At 55.5% G+C, this 18,158-nt stretch overlaps 2 protein-coding genes across 6 annotated transcripts in view; one reads left to right on the top strand and one right to left on the bottom strand.

Annotated features, from left to right (window-relative positions):
- Nucleotides 1-3,550, top strand: part of SHANK1 (SH3 and multiple ankyrin repeat domains 1) — a 46,708-nt gene extending 43,158 nt beyond the window's left edge. For all 4 annotated transcript variants that reach the window (XR_011498422.1, XM_070498614.1, XM_044758810.2 and 1 more), the window contains one exon: nt 156-3,550. Coding sequence is in view for 3 of the 4 variants with exons in the window: in XM_070498614.1 (XP_070354715.1) it covers nt 156-870 (715 nt within the window). In the remaining variant the exon portion in view is untranslated. The remainder of the gene's footprint in view (nt 1-155) is intronic.
- Nucleotides 3,551-3,651: 101 nt separating this feature from the next.
- C26H19orf81 (chromosome 26 C19orf81 homolog) lies at nt 3,652-13,431 on the bottom strand. 2 transcript variants are annotated; one of them, XM_044758873.2, is made up of 5 exons: nt 13,209-13,431; nt 6,535-6,607; nt 6,312-6,432; nt 4,948-5,087; nt 3,652-3,864 (listed from the first exon to the last, which is right to left on the bottom strand). In XM_044758873.2, the coding sequence occupies exons 1-5, from the start codon at nt 13,426-13,428 to the stop codon at nt 3,669-3,671; spliced, it is 750 nt and encodes a 249-aa protein (XP_044614808.2). In that variant the 5' UTR covers nt 13,429-13,431; the 3' UTR covers nt 3,652-3,668. The 2 variants fall into 2 exon arrangements, 1 of the variants encoding a protein (XP_044614808.2); XR_011498423.1 differs by lacking the exons at nt 4,948-5,087; nt 6,312-6,432; nt 6,535-6,607; nt 13,209-13,431 and adding an exon at nt 4,042-4,435 and having other exon boundaries at nt 3,726-3,864.
- Nucleotides 13,432-18,158: the final 4,727 nt, after the last annotated feature.

Raw genomic sequence — 18,158 nt, 5'->3', positions numbered from 1 at the left:
TGCTTCCATCTCTTCCCATCGCTGTCCTCCATCTCCACCTCCGCCCCCTGTCTCTCGTCCTCTCTCCCTGTATCTTGACCTCTGCCTCCTTCTCATCCCGCCCTCGCCCCTCCCCCAACCCCCTCCTTCCCTCCTGCCCCCTTGTCACCTTCCAGACTCTCCGAAGACTCCCAGTCCTCGCTCCTCTCCAAACCCGTCAGCAGCCTGTTTCAGAACTGGCCCAAACCACCCTTGCCGCCACTCCCCGCCGGAAGTGGGGTCTCCCCTTCCGCCGCTGCGGCTCCCGGGGCCACCTCGCCCTCAGCCTCCTCCTCCACGTCCACCCGCCACCTCCAGGGCGTGGAGTTCGAGATGCGGCCCCCTCTGCTCCGCCGGGCGCCCAGCCCCTCGCTGCTGCCCGCCTCGGAGCACAAGGTCAGCCCTGCGCCCCGGCCCTCGTCCCTGCCCATCCTGCCTTCCGGACCCCTCTATCCGGGTCTCTTTGACATCCGCGGCTCCCCCACCGGAGGGGCAGGAGGCTCGGCCGATCCCTTCGCCCCTGTCTTTGTGCCGCCGCACCCCGGGATGTCCGGGGGGCTCGGGGGAGCTCTGTCAGGGGCCTCGCGCTCCCTCTCGCCGACGCGCCTGCTTTCGCTGCCCCCGGACAAGCCGTTCGGCGCTAAACCTCTGGGGTTCTGGACCAAGTTCGACGTGGCTGACTGGCTCGAGTGGCTGGGCTTGGCCGAGCACCGGGCCCGGTTCCTGGACCACGAGATCGACGGCTCCCACCTGCCCGCCTTGACCAAGGAGGACTACGTTGATCTGGGGGTGACCAGGGTGGGCCACCGCATGAACATCGACCGGGCTCTCAAGTTTTTCCTGGAGAGGTGATGGCTGGCCTGGACGGACCAGCCCGTCCAAGAACCCTGGAGCCTGCTGGCCTCTTGACCTCTGACCCCTGACCGTCTTTCTCTTTCCCCTGGGCCAGGGACTCTGCTAAAACTGCGCCCTGCCCTCGTCTCCCAAGGCCACCGGAGGTCACCAGGTGGCCTGATCCTGGCCAGACATTTGCACCTCGAAGGAGGGGGCAGCTGACAAGAGATTGTGTGCGTGTGTGAAGCGGGGAGTGGAGGGGGGGCTGGAAAAATCACAGAGGGGGATGGAGAAGGAGGGAAGGGTCGATTCTGGGGGGGAGGGGGACAGCCAGAGCCATAGAGGGTGAGCCCTAAGCCTGATGGATGGGGGTCGTGCCCCAGGCCGTAGGGAAGGGGTGCCCTCAGATTCCACCACCTGCCGCCCCTCTACCACCCTCCCCCCGCCAGGCCCCTCGGCTCGCCCCGCCTTCCCCTCTCCCCAGCACACACAGCAGGCCCCTAGCCTCTTGCACGCTCCTTTGCACGCCTGCTCGCCTCTCTCCCCTCCCTGGGCTACGATTTTGCACAAGTTTGCCCTCTCGCTGTCTTGCACACTCCGCCTTCGCTTCCAGCTCGCGAGGCCCTCCAGCTCTCGGACACACGCCGTTGCTCTCGTGCACATCACATTTCTCTGCCCACGCTCCACGCTCCTGCTCTGTCCGCTTCTCGCTCACACACTCATGCCTTGGCACCCTCCCTTCTGAAAATCTCTGGACCCTTGCTGCAGACACACTTGGGACACCCCTTCCCTCAACCCACTCACGGACTCTGTGCACATGGATTTATTCTCTGCAATGCGCTTCTCTTTCTCCAGCCCTTGCACACTTGCTGTCCCGCGCCCCTCTCTTGCACGCTTGCCTCCATTTCCTTGAAGCACTTTCCTTCCTTGTTCTTGACCCCTGTCTCCCTCTCAGTGACACTCCCACGCCCCTCCTTGCCCCGCCCCCCTCGCACTGTCCCTTCTTATCACACATCTTGCACACCGGGCCTCCCAGGAACCGTTTCTCTCTCAAATACAGGTTCCTCTCCTCTTCGCCAGCTCCCACTTCCTTCCACGCTTCTTTTCCAAATCTTTGTGCAGCTCCATTCTTAACTCTTTTGTGAACCTTCTTGCACACTCACTGTTGCACACTCATCCCCCCCAGCACCTCCACGGCTCTCTTGAGGCCATTTTCTTTCTCTTAACAACGTCCTTGCACAGCGTGGCTTTGCTGCACACTCATCCTTGCCTTTCCACTTGTTTCTGTCAGCTCCTGGGTGACTTCTTCCCTCTCCCTCCGGGGAACCCTACCACCTCTTTCCTTTTGCCCACTCGTCTCCTTCCACACACTCTTGGGCTGTGTGTCCTGGTTCCTTTATTTGTTGTCTCTGCGAAGGAACAGCTCCTGCAGACATTCCCACTCCGCCTGTTCTCTCTCCGCTTCACACTCGGGTCTCTTTCTGGTGAGAGAGGACCCTATGCACACCTCGTTCCTGCTCCTCTTCCCTCCAGACTTTCTCCTCCCCCTGCTCCCGTCTCTGTCCTCTGCACCACCTCCCTCCTCTCACTCCTCCCAGTCCTTCCTGGGCCATCTGTCCATCCATTTTGCACGAAGATCCCCCTTGTCCCCCTAACCTTTCCGCCTCTCCAAGAAACTCCTTCCCCCTCCAGCATGGCTGTTCCTTCCCGCACGCGTCCCCCTCAACCGCGCCCGCCCCCCCCACCCCGCCTTTATTCCTGGGGCTTGGGAATTTTAAGCCACCCCTTCCCCCTGCGGAGCCCCCTCCCCTACTGTGGGTAAAGGGGGGAGGGCATCGCCCTCAGGTCCCCCCCATGTTCAGCTGCCAAAGAAGGGAGCTCCCCCTCCTTCCCCCAAGCCCATTCCCCCTCTGCTGCCCCCTACCCTCGAGGGGGGGCGCTCCGTCCATGGGGGGAGGGCGCTTGCAGCCCTCTCCCCTCACCACGTCAGGGATCTGCGGGGAACCTTGTGGGAGGGTGTGGGAGGGGGGAGGGGTGGCGAGGAGGGGGGCGGAGGTCGAGCTGGGCCCCTACCCGCCCCCTCCCCCTTGTCGGATGCCCCCCGTCCGCAGGGGGCCTGCGCGGCGCCTGTCTATAAAGGGCTTGTTCATTCTGGATGGGTGCCGCGGGGTTGGGGAGGGTGTAGGGGGTGGGGAGGGGGGAGGAGCCGTTGGGTGGGGAGGGGGAAGGGACTGGATGGGGGGCAGCGCGGGGCGGAGAGGAGAGACAAAGCAAAAAGAGGAACAATAACAAAAAAATACAAAAAAAAAAGAACCCTAGAACACACACAAAAAAAAATCCAGAAAAAAACCTGAAATAAAAGCCCGAGAATTGTCTTCCAAGGGGGGTGGGAGGAGGAAGAGGAGGGGGGCGGAGGAGGACGTGCGGTTCTCGCTGAGACCGGGATCGGCACGCGTTGAAAGTCCCAGAGACCGGGGCTTCCCTCTCGCGGGCCTTAGTTCATCCCTCAAGGGATTGGGACCCAGGCGTCTACTTGCAGGAACTGGGGGAAAATTAGGGAGGCGGGATTATATTATGGGGGTTCGTCCCTACCCCCCATCACCTCCCTCCCCCTGAGTCCCCACCAAGATTTTGCAGAGAGAAATGGCTTTTGTACCAGGTCATTCTTTATAATTAAACTCACAGTATCCACCCCCTCGAGCCGGTCCCGCCTCCTTCCTGGGGAGGCAACGCCCCCTTCCCTCCGGGGTTTTCTGGGAGGGGAGCCGGAGCCCGCTGGACGGTGCGCAAGCGCAGCCGGGGCCCGGCCCCACGCGTCAATCTTCCTCGGTCGGCTCCGCCCCCAGAGCCTCGAGCATGCGCCGTCGGACCATGGAGCGGCGCAGGTGCAGGCGGTAGTCGCCCAGCAGCAGCTCGTCGTGGCGCAAGAGCGGGTGCGCGAGCCCGCGGAGGCGGAGCCCCGAGCGCAGCAGGCGCGAGCGAGTCTGGAAGTCCGTGACCGTGATGAGCCACCTGCGAGGGGAAGGGGCCAAGGGAGAGGGGCGGGGCGAGACGGAAAGGGAATCGCTCGTGGTCCCGGCCCCGCCTTGGATTGGCAGAGTCCCTGTCTAGTCCTTCAACCCGTCACTCCGTTCCTAAACTCTCCAGCCCTGCCCTCTCGCCGAGGTCAACCTTGACTTTGACCCTCACCTGGGTCATTCTAGGCCCGGTCTTCTCTCTCGGCCTGGTTCCATCCCCTGATGGAGGTCAGTCGAAGCTCCGTCTTTTCAAACTGCCGCTCCAGGGCTCGACTCTCACCCCGCAGCTCCCGGCCCCACTCCCTTCCTTATCCAGCCCTGCCCCTTCAGTGTGGTTCTCCGACATACCCCCTGATCTAAGTGCCTCTAGGCCCCGCCCCCGACTAGATGCTCCAGGCCCCTGCCCATCTGATCACTCCTGGCCCCACCCCTACAATGTGCTCAGTCCAGGCTCCGCCCCTTCGTAGCTTCCTTCCCGGGCTCCGCCCCCACACCTCGGTCTTGCCCATCCCCGCACCTCTCCAGGTCCCTCCTCCTCTCTGATCTCACCTGGCCCTGCCCCTCAGCGCGCTCATTCTCGGCTCCGCCCCTTCCTGGTTCTCATTCAGTCCCGTCGCCCCGCCCTTAAACCAATCAGACACTTCCCGGGGCTCCCCAGTCCCCGCCCCCCGGCTTTATTTCTCTTTCCCGCTCTTTCAGCTCCTTTGCCCCGACTCCGGCCCCTCCCCGCCGCGCTCACTAGACCCCACCCCTCACGGCCCTCACTCCCGGCCCCGCCTCCTCATCGCGCTCACAGCCGCCCCGCCCCTCCCGGTCCTTCCAGGCCCAGTCCCCAGGCCCCGCCCACTTGCCTGTCCCTCTAAGTCCCGCCCCGTCTCACAGCCGCCGCCCCTCCCCGTCCTTCCAGGCCCAGTCCCCAGTCCCCGCCCACTCGTCTGTCCCTCTAAGCCCCGCCCCATCTCACTGCCGCCCCGCCCCTCCCGGTCCTTCCAGGCCCCGTCCCCAGGCCCCGCCCACTCGTCTGTCCCTCTAAGCCCCGCCCCCGTCCGTCCAGGCCCCGCCCCCGCCGCGGGCTCACCTGTCCCGCCGGCCCGCAGTCCCACAGATGACGTTCATGTTCTCAAAGCGGATGCTGCTCACGCGCCCGCTCTCCATGGCCCCGGGTAACTCGGCCTCCAGCGCCTCCAGCACCTCCAGGTGGGTAAGGTCCTCCTCGGGCTGGGGGAGTCGGAGAGAGCGCCTCAGACCCGAGCACCCCGCTTCAGTCCCGCCCTAGACCGCACCTGCAGAACCTGCCAGAGTCCCAGGGGGCATTTGAGGGGCAAGGATTACAGTTGATCCCAGGGTCCTGTCGCTCTTGTCAGAGCGGGGAAGACAGGCATCTCAGACAGAAAAGCATCTACTGTCATTCGAGGTCATTCTCCAAAAAATCAGTTCCACCAAGCCCATTTGTCAAAAAGTCAATGAACAGTTGGCCGAATGATTCACCAATGTGCCGACTTTACCAATCTACTGAGAACTTTCCTAGCAATCTGCTCTGGGTGGCAAGCTTTTGGCAGCTCTTGAGGATTTCTGCAAGGATTTAAGTCATACATTTTTTCTTTGATATTCATATTACCATTTTAAGGAACGTTCAGTTGTCAGAAAATCAGGATCATTGGGGTTCTGACTTCTTGTCAATCTATTTAGCATTCGGAAACATATGTGGATCACTAACCGCATTTTCAGCACGAGGTGACATGTCGGAGGTGAGAGAAACTTATCATAGCGTATGAAATTGCTGAGGGACTAAAATGAAATCATGAACTTGGTCACCTCTGGGAAGGCCAGCCTTGGGGCTGTGTGGGGCGACGGGGTCCCACGTTCAAAACCACGAAGAGGAGCAGTGGGGTGGGGATTGGTTCCTAAAACAAGGACAGCAATCCCCGTTTTGGGGTAAATTCACAGATCAGCTGAGGGGGCGCCACTGAGCCTGTGCCTGGCACACAGTAAGCGCCACATTAATGCCTGCTCCTCTCATTTAATTCTCACGTGAGTGAGACCCTAACAGACACCGCCTCTGACTGAGGGCAGGGCTTGCCAAAGGATTCATGCGCTGAATGACCAGTTCGCTAATCTGCCAAAAACTTGGCCTTTGCCTTATGGGTCTTTGCTGTATTTGCAAACGTTACAGAATTTCATAGTAGGTGAGTTAGCAGGACTCTCTTTGTCCTCAGTCTCCTCACTCTCTGCCTTTCACTCTCCCCCTCTCTCTGCCCCTTGGTCTTCCCTCTGGGATCACCAGTGATAGATTTGTCAATTGACCCTTTGAGAAATTCGCAATGAGTTTCCAGCAACCTGTCCTGGCCACAGAGCCTGGATTCAAACCCCGCCCACCTCGATTCTGAGCCTGTGTCCTTTCCACCATCCCGCCCAAAGCCACAGGGGCAGGGGGCCACTCACAGAGGTCTCCATGCACAGGCAGAGGGGCTGGGCAGCGGGGGGCGTGGGGAACTTCCGGATGCACGGCAGCTCTCGGTCCAGCGCCTCGTATTCTGCAATGACCTGGCGCAGGTACTGCTTCCTGGCGAGAGAGCGAGCAGGCAGAGACCTCCCAGGTCAGGGATCGCTGCCATCGCCCTCGGGGGAGCTGAGGTCAGAAGTCACGGGGCCAGGGTCCACTCACGAGGATTTGCCCGGCCTGCCCAGGCTCCAAGTCTGTAGCTCCTCCGGGGTCCCTAGGTCCACAAGGAGGGCTCCTGGGGACGGAGAACCCAGTGTCAGCTGCCCTGAGCACTCCTCAGACATTATTCGGCTTAAATGACCTCACCAAGTGCTGTCCATGCCACCCCAGAATAGGTCTTATGCCAGTTATTAAGTTGTTGTCTCTCGAGGTCCCAACTCCACCCTATTACACCGGCTCCGTGATACCAGGATGGGGGAGCTACCAACCCCATTTCTGCGTTGACAGCTGGGTTCCTATTAGGCTCTGCCTAAAGGGGGCGCTCGAGGGAGACTGCAAGGCAGGAGGAAGGGGTGGGGATACGCCCCTTTTTGCTCGCGATTGCAGCCACCCCAGCCTCGCTGCTTCTTCACTGCATCGTGTCCCTTTGCTCCAGCGTTTGAAGCCAGTTTGTGGGTTTTTCCAACACTCAGAGCCAGCCTCCTGATTGGAACTTGGCTGGTAACAGCTGTCACATCTGGGCCTTTCCAGACAACCCCAACCTCAGCTAACTGGTCTCTCTCTCTTATAGCCAACTCCTAGTTGTCCCACATAATCCATTTCCCCTTCCTCTCTGGTCCTAGAGTTTCGTTTATTTGTTTGTTTGTTTTTGAGGAAGATCAGCCCTGAGCTAACTGCTGCCAATCCTCCTCTTTTTTGCTGAGGAAGACTGGCCCTGAGCTAACATCCGTGCCCATCTTCCTTTACTTTATATGTGGGATGCCTGCCACAGTGTGGCTTGCCAAGCGGTGCCATGTCCGCACCTGGGATCCGAACTGGCGAACCCCGGGCCGCAGAGAGGCGGAACATGTGAACTTAACCACTGCACCTCCTGGTCCTAGAGTTTTGCCGGGCACACGGTCGTCCATCTGGAGAGAACAGTTCCCAGCCTCCCTTGCAACTAGGTGCGGCCACGTGATCAAGTTCTCCCGACAGTGTTAGTGGGAGGCAGGGGCCAACTTTGCAGTCATCTGCTTAGAAGAAGATGGCTTGTCTTAGACTCGTTGCCCCTTCCCTTGGACTGGAATGCAGGTATAGCAAGAAGGCAGCTTCACCCTTGCTGGATGGTGGAGCAAAAACATGGAGAGTGCCCAGCTGGGTCCCTACATCATCTCCTGGGGCTGAGAGGTCCCTCCGAGCCAGACCTCCTGCCTTCGGTTACACACGAAAGAGGAAGAAACTGTCCTCTTCATGCCATGGTGTTTGGGGGGTCTCTTTGTTACAGCAGCTGAGCCAGCAGAAGGCTGACAGCCAGGAGCTGGCCTGACACTCCCAGGACGTGAACAACTTGACAGAACCCCAGCATCAGCCAAGGCCACACACCCCGTGACCCTGATGGACCGAGATTTAAAAAAGACCACTCCGGAGTGGCGTCTCGACACCAGAGAACATGAACTCCGCCCAAACTACAAGATGGACCGAACGTCCATCCCCCTCTCGGCTGAGAGCCGAGGCTGCTTCCTTCTCAAATGTGGCGTTAGTTCCGCTCGTGGACTTGTCTCCGCTTCTGCCAGCATCTGGTCCAGAGCACAGCCCACCTCCCTGAGTGTCCCCAAGGTCATCCCAGCACATCCCAGCTCCCATCCGCCCTGGCTGACACCCTCTCACTCAGACGTTCCAGGTGTTACGGTCTCGCTCGTCGCAAGTCAATAAACTCAGCGGTGTGCTGGCAAATGTTTAGCAACTCTCTCTCTTTCACACACACACACACGCTCACAATGTGCAGCATTTGCCAGTTTTTATGGTGTCACTTCTCTCCCCGTGGCCAATTTCTTGCTACACACGATTTTAACAACCAGCTTGCAAAATTCCACAGTCGGCTCCGGTGAGCCAGGACGCGCTGTCTGCAGCCCCCGGCTATGTCACAGCCGTGCTCCTGGCTGTCTTTGGCTTCGGGACATCGACACAGCTTAGCTTGTACCATCGTAAGGATGTCCCTCGGGTCCCCGTCCTCCCACCTCCCAGGTGTTTCCGCAGGGCAGCTGGGGTGACCTTCTCGTCTTAGTGCCCCACGTTTACAAACCGCCAGCGGCTTCCCCTGGCCTTCAGGATGAGGTCCTCCCTGTGGTGGGGACTCGCTCTCCAGCGTGTGATCTGGGGAGAAGTAGTTTCTTTGAAACACAGCATTTCAAGGCCCTCCCCAGACCTACTGGGCCAGAATCTGCATTTTAACAAGATGCCCTCTGAGAAGCATCTGCCCTGATGTGGTCTCCCCACTGACCTCTCTGATCATTTGTCTCCAGCCGTCCTGGCCTCCCCTCCATCCCTCCCACACGGTGATCCCCTTCTCAAATCAGTCCATTTAGCAAAACTGGTAACTATAGTCAACAAACTAGGAAACTACAGTGTTTACGGTCCCTTTAAAGACGCCAAGCACTTTTTAAAGGACTTTCCATTGCATCTTCAAGACAACCTTCCGTAATTTAACAAATGATGAAACGGAAGCACAGAGAGGTTAAGGGACTTGCCAAGGTCACACAGCCCAAAATGAAAGACTCAGGATAAAAATCTAGACATCTGGATCCAGGCTCTATTCTCAGTCTCCCCAGTTGGCTGCCTCTCGCCCCACTCTTATCTAGACAACAGCCCCTAACTCCTCTCTCTCTAGTCATCCAAACAGAAGAGCATTTTGAAACATAGATCGAGTCATATCTCCCTCCCTCCCTCAAAACCCTCCCAGGACATCTCATTGTCTTTAGGATACATTAAGTCCAAAGTTCTCCTGTGACCCCCAAGACTACCCCCATCAGGCTCTGCTGATGTCTTAAGGCCGGTCACACACCATCCTCTTCCTCACTTGCCGCTTTCCAGAAACGCGGCCCTTCTGTGGCCTGAACTCTTCATGCTGCCTCCTGCCGCAGGACTTTAGCACATGCTGGCGCTCCAGCTGGAAACCTCTTCCCCCCACGTAGATAGTCAAGGCCTCCAGAGTGTCCCGGGAAGGGTCCTATCATGAACTCACGATGCTACGCCTTCGCTCCCATCCCAGGTGCAATTTTACATCTATTTCCCTAAGTCTCTAATTACAGTCCGTCTCCCCCACGTCCTGCGTCCGCATTTATTGAAAATAAAGACTAAAAGGGGGGCCGTCCGGTGGCACAGTGCTTAATTTTGCATGTTCTGCTTTGGCGGCCCGGGGTTTGCAAGTTCAGATCCTGGGCACGGACCTACACATCCTCATCAAGCCATGCTGTGGTGGCGTCCCATATACAAAACAGGGGAAGATTGGCACAAATGTTAACTCAGTGACAATCTTCCTCAAGCAAAAAGAGGAGGATTGGCAACAGATGCTAGCTCAGGGCCAATCTTCCTCACCAAAAAAAAAAAAAAAAAGAGGATGTAATTACCAAGTGCACTGTGTAGCCTTTGGATCCTAATTCAAACAAATCAACTGTAAAAAAACAATTTTTGAAATAATTAGGGAAATTTAAATAAGCACTAGGTATGAGATGATATTCCAGAAAAATTGCTAACTTTGTGAGGTGTAATTATGGCATGGTAGGTGAGCTTTTAAAAAATCCTTAGCAATTAGAGACACATGCTGAAGTACGGAGGGGTGGAAAGGAATTATGTCTGGGATTTTCTTTAAAAAAAATTTGCCCTATAGAATATCCCCCAAAAAATGTGAAGGGGAGGGGACCTAGATGAAACAAGGTTAGCAAAACATTGATAGCTATTGAGGTCACGTATTGGAACATGGAGATTCATCATGCCATTCTCTCCATTTTTGTTTGTATTCGAAATTTTCCATCATAGAAAAAATCCTTTAAATTTCTATCACAAATAACTTGGGAATAAAATTACATGCCTCTCAAAAAGTGTGTTAAATGACTCAGAAAGGGACTCCAGCAACATCAAAGATGCATGTGAGAAAATGTGAGTAAAATGGTTTCTTGTGAACTGTGACCTTAGAAATAAGTATTTATAAATTACAACAGTGAGTTTAATATATGAGCTTCAATGTATATGTATAACTTAATAAAAATACAAGTTAAAAAATGGCTACTTATTGGGTCTGGCCCGGTGGCACAGCGGTTGAGTTCACACGCTCCACTTCGGTGGCCTGGGGTTTGTGGGTTCGGATCCTGGGTGTGGACCTACACACTGCTCATCAAGCCATGCTGTGGCAGCATCCTACATATAAAGTAGAGGAAGATGGGCACGGATGTTAGCTCAGGGCCAGTCTTCCTCAGCAAAAAAGAGGAGAATTGGTGGCGGATGTTAGCTCAGGGCTAATCTTCCTCAAAAAAAAAAAAAAAAGATTAAAAAAATAGCTACTTATTGAATAAATTGAGTAAACGCAACAATTTCAAGCTTAAACAGGCATCTCCAGGGCCTCCCGTGTGACCTGCTGGAGACCGAGAGATGCCTGATACCCGGCCCTGCCCTCCTGGATCTCCCAGTCTGGGGAGGAGCCAGTCGCTGTAAAGGACAATATGAGCTACAATGCAGATGTCACCAGGTGCAGGTGAGGCCCAGTCTGGGGGCAATCAGGGAAGGCTCCTCAGAGGAGGTGGTGTCACAGTGAATCCTGAGGGATGAGGAGAAGTTTGCCAAATAAAGAAGCGGCAGGGAAAAGGACGTTTCCTGCAGAGGGACGGCCGTGGGCTAAGGTTTTAAGCAAAAAAAGAATATGGTCATCCGCAGAAACTTCCCAGAATTCTCTTCGGCCACAAGACTTCGGAGCGATTATGGCAATTGTTGGTTATTAATTATTTGCGAGGCAGCGTGGTTCATGGCCGCCCTTTCTGCGTGAGAACAGCCTGGGTCCTATCACTCATTAGGGCACTAAAAGACCAAATGCTGGGGACCCACGGGCTTTCTAATGGCCTCGGCCACAGTTTGCAGTGGATAAGATACAAATGTTATCGGTTCCAAAATAGCACAAGGGAAACAGCGAGCCGGACACGGACCAGCGCTGGTCTGCAAAACCGGCCAAGAGGTCAGCTCCATTCCACTCCCACTTTTCTGCAGTGAAACGTAAATTCTATTTATCAGGGGGGCGCCTCAGTCCAGGGCAGAGATGGGCTGGGGTGGGGTCTCCAAAAGAAGGAGGGCTTCAAAGACACTGAAAGAGACCCTGGGACAGAGAAATGGTGTCTGTTTTGCCTTCAGGGTGTCTGCTGTGCCTGGGATGGCATCCGGCTCAGAGGGGGTCCTCAAAGCAGACATGGGAAAGGAGACCCCCTCAGCCACTCCCATGCTTCTGCCCCTATTTGAGGAGGATCCGTTCCTCCCCCGTGCGACTCAGGGGAGCCTCACCCATCTCCAGTTCTCTGAAGTTATTCCATCCACTTTAAACCAATGTCTCCCAAACTTTACCGTGCACCATAATCACCCAGGAGGATTCAAAAACTATAAACGCTAGGGCCCCCATCCCAGAGATACTGCTTAAATTGCCTCTGAGGTGGGGTTAGGTATAGGTGTGCTGTTTTTTTTTTAAATCCTCCCACCTGATGTGTAGCCAGAATTGAGGACCTCTCACTAAAGTCATCACGAGAATCTCATTCCTGTTGCCAGGGATTGAGACGGGAGCGGGCGAGTGACCTAGTGCTGGCCAGTGAGATCAGAGGAGAGATCATTTGGGGGTTCTTAAGATGAGGACCTCTGGAAGTGATGCCTGGAACTATGGCAGCCATCTTGTGACCATGAGGTAAGCAAGCTGGCGTGCAAAGGGGGAATGTATCCTGGACCAAAAAGCAGGGAAATAGAAACTAGGTTCTCAGTGATATCCTTGAGCAGCTGACTCAACCAAACCCGAACCCCACCCCACCTCTGGGCCTCTTTTTTGGGTAAGATAATGACTTTCCTATTCTTTACACAAAGTCCCATTTTCTATTACCTACTGGCCAGATGCAGCCTCACCAAGCTATCACTCAGTAAATGTTGAATGAGTGAATGGGTGAATGAACGAACTGTGCTACAGCAGAGAGCAAGCAGGGAGCCCCGGAGTAAGAGCCTGAAGTTGTCAGCTGGTGTCAGACAAACCCCTCTGGAGCTCCGTGGGAGACGGGCTGCAGGGGAGAAACTGAGGACCGGGAGTCAGGTGGAGAAAGGGTCCACGTGGAGGAAGAGGACACGACCGGAGCCAGGGCCGTGGGGATGGAGAGGTCGGGACGGGCAGAGATAGTCAGAGGGCAGGAAGATGGGACTGGGGGCTTACAGCTGTGGGAGGGAACGAGGACACAGCCCCTGAGGTCCAGCCCAGAGACCGGGTTGGCACTGGGTTTATTTGAAGATGGGAAGCAGGGAGGGAGAATGGCTTTGGGGGAAGATGCTGAACTCAGAGCAGGTGACAAGGAGAGTGTGAGGGACCAGAGGGTGGGGTTCTAGGGAGATAAAGGCCTCAGAAGAGTAGTTGAGGCCCAGGAGGTTTATGGGAAATGTAGTTCTGTGTCCAGAACATTGGCTGGGGAACTGCAGAGACTCATGGGAAATGTAGTTTTGAGGTCCAAAGGGTCTGGGAAATCAGGTCCACCTAAGTTTGGGGTGGCCCTCTGTTTGGAAGGCCAGTGACTGACTTAGGGCCAAACTGCAAGCCAGGGGTCCCACACAATTCGTGGGTGAAGGAAATCTCCCCCCTCCATAGACACACAGATACACAGACACACAGACACACACAGACGCCAGCTCAGTACCTGCCTCCCTGTGCATGCTGGGGTGGCCCTTGGTGGAGGAGCGCGGGGGCTCCACCTCTGGCTGCATCCTGGGAAGGCGGGTGAGGGGTGTCTCAGGAGGGTGGGGAGAAGAGCTCTGACTGGGCCACCCACCCCAGTTCCTTCTCCCCACTACCACCTCCTCCTCCTCTTTGAAGCCCTGGGAAAAGACTATGGACGAACCGGAAGGCGGAGGCCACATAGTGATCTGGGTCCCCCTAACCTCAGGGACTCTCTGCATGTCCCCAAATCTTCCTTCCCACACGTCTGTCTCCCCCTCTGTCTGTCCCTGTATCCTGGGGTCTCTTCCCTCACCCCTCCCTCCCGGTCTCTCTTCCTCATTCTCCCCCCATCTCTCTGCCCCGCTCCCTCCCTCCCTCTCTCCCCATCTCCTTCCCTTGATTTCTCTCCGTCTCTCTCCCCAGCTCACCTCCACTCTTTCCCTTGATTTCTCTGCCCTCTTCCCCCCTTCTTCTCTCCCCGCCCCTTGTTCCATCTCCCAGGTATCCTTCTCTGTCACTTTCCTCTCCCCGGCCCCCGGTCCCTCCCTCTCTTCATAGTTTTCTGCCCCTCTCAGCCCTGTCACCCTCTCTCTGTCTCCCTGCCTCTCTCGCCATCTCCCCCCAGTCTCCTTTTCCCATCTCTCCCCATCTCTCTTCTCTCGTAGCTGCCTCTGCCCAGCTCCTTGGCTCCCCTCCCCTCTGTCATCCCGCTTCTGTTCCCACTTGCCCTCCGCTCATCCCTGTGTCATGCAGGAACTGGTTAGACACAGGCCAGATTCAAACAGAAACTGGATTCTAGACGGGGGAGGGGAAGGTGGACGGGGTGGGGGGCGGGGCTGGTTGCCATGGCACCTCCAGAGGAAGGGGGAGGGGCTGGGGGCTCCAACTCCTGGGTCTGAAGGAGGAGGGCCTGGGGGCTCCTGAACCCCAAGCGCAGGACCGAAGGGGTCTAGTCACATAGGTGCCCGTCAGACATCCCTTTCTTTGTGTCTGCAGAGCTCTCAGCAGGAACCATGGGAGAGGAGGCTGGACTTTCCCAGCTATTCTGTCTGCCCTCCCCGTCTCTGTCTCTCTTACCTGTATCTTTAGTCCTCTTCTCTCCACTTCCAGATGGTCTCTGCCTTGACTGGCCATTTTTCCCGCTTGACAAGAATCAGTTCCCGGCTTTCTAGGTAGCAGCCCCTTGATTTCCTGAGTGATTTGTTCAGAGGGAAGCTTAAAAATCAATCTAGGATACAGAGTCAACCCTTGGACTTTTGCTGGACCTGTTATAAAAGGGATCTTTCTTTTTTTGCTGAGGTTGTCAGGCTGGTCGGAGCCTAGGTTGGAGATGCTGGGGGCCATCACCTCGCCATATGGGGAGAGAACCTGTCTGAGAGCAAAAACAACACAAGGAAAGCAGAGACCAAAGATGCAGGCAGTCAGATTCCTGGATCCAGCCATGCCTGAAGCCCTCATCTGCCCAATTCATTCCCTCTTATGCTTAGGTCATTTGAGTTTCTGTCACTGGCAATTAAAAACAGTCCAGGCTTTAATAGGCTCAGTTCCAGACTCAGTTCCTCTGTGGCCCTGACACCGTTTTATCATCCTCATGTCTCTTTCTCCCCCATCAGGCTGTCCTTCTCCATTTCCAGTTGCCAAGTCCATCCCTATGGGACAGGGGACGTCTTTCATTCCCGTGAGCTCAGGCACACCTGGTCCCCACAGCCCATCAGTTTCCAAGCTCTATCCGTTCTGCCTCCTGACTCTCTGCCCCTTCCTCTCCTCTTTGTTCCCACAGCCCGGACACCCACTCAAGTTTCAAGGTCCTCTCCTGCCTGGACGCTCACCCCAGCCTCCTTCTTGCCCTCCCACCCTGCATTTTCTTCCCCTCATTCCCTTCCCCACAGGGTTCCAGAGGAGTCCTTCTGCACCTAGAGCTGACCCTGCTCTGCCCCTGCTCACAGCACTCCCATGGCTCCCCAGTGCCAGGGGTCCATGGCTCCCCGGACAACGTTCAGCCCCTCAGCCAGACGTTTGAGATCTGCACACTCTGGGCCACCCTTCTCTCCCAGCTCACCCCTTCGAACATTCTCCAGTCACCTTTTATTTTATTTCATTAATCCTTCCCACCCTACCCCTGTCTCCACTCTCCACATGCTGTGTCTTCTGCCTGGAATGCTCTTCCAGGCTCCTCTTTTCCCCAAATGCCCCTATCCTTTAACAAAAAGCCCAATGCCCCCTCCTCCAGGAAGTCTTCTCTGACCCCCACTGAGCCCCCTCGCTGCAGTTGTGTGTTCTGTCGCCTTCCTCCACACATTCTTTATCTGCTCCTTTTCCAGACCTCTGAACACTGTCCATCCCATCTGTCTTGCTCAGGAATCTGGGCCTGTCTGTGTTTGCCTCCCCCGCCAGACCAGCGGCTCCTGACTCATCTCTGGCTTTCCAGCATCGCCCCGCTCAGGGACAGACAGAATGTGTCTGTTGAGTGAATAACCGAGTCTGTAATTCCCTCTGTCACTGTGACCCACACTCAGTGTCCCCTAACCCCGTCTGCCCTGTCCCTCTTGGTCCTCATGAGGCAACATGAAGTGAAGAAGAAAACGTGGACTCTGGGGTCAAACAGACCAGCAACGAATGCCACGTCCAGGCCGTGCAACCTTGGGCCAATGTCTTCCCCTTTCTGAGCCTTGGTTTCCTCATATCTTGCCAATAATATTGCCTTCAAGGGCTCTTGGTGCTTAAATAAAGCAAGATGCAGCAAAGCCCCTGGACCTGACACAGAGAGGTGACCCTTGTTAAAAGCCATTCCCTTCCCACTTCTCCGTCTCTGTCTGGCTTTGGCTGCCTCTGCTGGAGCTCTCTCTTCCTTCCCTCTTCGGGTGTCTCTGTATCTCTGCATCTCTGTGTCTCTGTGTCTGTCTCTCTGTCTCTGTCTCTGTCCCTCTTTCTTCTTTCCCCTGGAGTCTGGTCTCTATGTTCCCGCCTCTCTGTGTCTCCATTTTCCTCGGTGTCTTTCTTTCTCTTCCTCTCTCTCTATCCATCTCTCTCTCTGGAGCCCTGCCTCATCTCTCTCTGTGTCTGAACTTGAATTTCTATGTCACGAGTCTCTGACTTTCTTTGTCTCTCATTCTCTGTGTCTCTATACTTTTCTGCCTGTCTCTGTGTCTCTCTCTCTTTCTCTGTGTGTGTCTGTCTGTCTCCTGTGTCTCCTTTGCTGTGTTTCCCCATCTCTCTGTTTCTCCATCTCTCTGTCTCTGTCTCTGTGTCTATCCCTTAGCCCCACCTGCCTCCTTCTGCCACTCACTTCATCGCTCTCGAGCCAGCTCTGTCCCACTGTGGGGCCTGGCACGCAGCCTAGGGCGCAAATGCCTGAATCAGCATTTCTTCCTATTCCAGAAGTTACGCCAGCACCGCAATGGGGTGGGGCCGGCTGTAGCCCTGGTCGGAGGGTTGCTTCCTCGTCCACACAGGTCCTGGCCAGCCTGGCCCACCTCTCTTCTCAGTGTGTGCTCTCTCTCGGGGGAGCATCAGGAGAAGAGGGGAATCTGTGTTTACACACACGTGTGCATGTCTTTGGGTGTGTGTCTGCATTTATTTCCAGGCACATTTGCAATGTGAATCTGTAGGTATTTGTGCAAACTCACCCATTCAATCATGCATCCATCCATCCAACTATCCACTAATTCATTCATCCATCCACCCAACCATTCATCCTCCCTTCCATCTATCCGTCCATTCATCCATCCATCCATCCACCCAACCATTCATCCTCTCTTCCATCCACCCAACCATTCATCCTCTCTTCCATCCATCCATCCATTCATCCATCCATCCACCCACCTATCCATCCATCCATCCACTCACCCATCCATCCACTCATCCATCCATCCATCCATCCGTCCATCCATCCACCCATCCATCCATCCATTCCTCTATTTGTCCATCCACTTGTTTATTCATTCATTCAACCAATCATTATTTATTGAATGCCTACTGTGTCCTAGGCACCATGTTGGGCAGCAGGAACCCAGCAGTAAACAAAACTAAGTTCTACCCCCGTGGAGCTTATGTGCTCAGCAGTCCTCCTCAATGTGCAGAACTGCCTCCGCCCCCAGGCCTTGCACAGGCTGTTCCTTCCCCTGGCTTATGCCTCCTCACCCCTCTGAGCTCAGCTCAAATGTCACTTGCTCAGGGAAGCCTTCTGTGACCTCCTTCTCCAACACACAGCACCCTGGACTTTCCTTCATAGCGCCGATCCTTGTATGCGGTTATTTGATGACTATCTGTCTCCTCCACTAGCTCTTGAGCCGTCCCAAGGCTGGGAATTTTGTCAGCTTTGTTCCCAACTGAACCCTTGGTGCCGAGAACAGTGCCTGGCAGACAGGAGATGCTCAGTAAGTGTCTATCAAATGGCTGCATGGACTGACTTGAATGAACGTGGAGGACTCTCTGTCTCCTGGTTCCTTGTCCAGTGCTCCACACTCTTCTACACTCCCAGCAGCGACAACAGCCAAGGTCCTCAAACTTCCCAGCTGCAAACAAGGTAATGGCTGAGCACAAGGGGTCTAGATTCAGACCCGCACGGCTTTGAATCTCAACTCTGACACTTCCCAGCTGTGTGACCTCAGGCAGGGTGCTTCCCCTCTCTGAGCCTCAATTTCCTCACTCATAAAACACAGTCAAAGAGGACACAAGCAAATGCATGAAATTACTAACTGTGACGACACTAAACACAAACCGTTTTTTCTAAACACCTCGCACGAATTGAATCCTCAAAATAACATGAAGTGGAATCTGGGGTTTTTAAAAAATCATCCTCCTTTACAGATGGGGAAACTGAGGCATTGAGAATATAAGTAATTCGGCCAAGGTCACACGCAACGAGAGAGCAGAGCTGGGACGTGAACTCTGGTACTCCACCCCCGAAGTCACACATACACACATGCCC

This window comes from Equus asinus, chromosome 26, assembly GCF_041296235.1.
Source record: "Equus asinus isolate D_3611 breed Donkey chromosome 26, EquAss-T2T_v2, whole genome shotgun sequence".
In the NCBI taxonomy this organism is placed as follows: domain Eukaryota; kingdom Metazoa; phylum Chordata; class Mammalia; order Perissodactyla; family Equidae; genus Equus; species Equus asinus.
The sequence above is the reverse complement of the archived record's forward strand: the minus strand, read 5'-3'. Positions and strand labels throughout refer to the sequence as shown.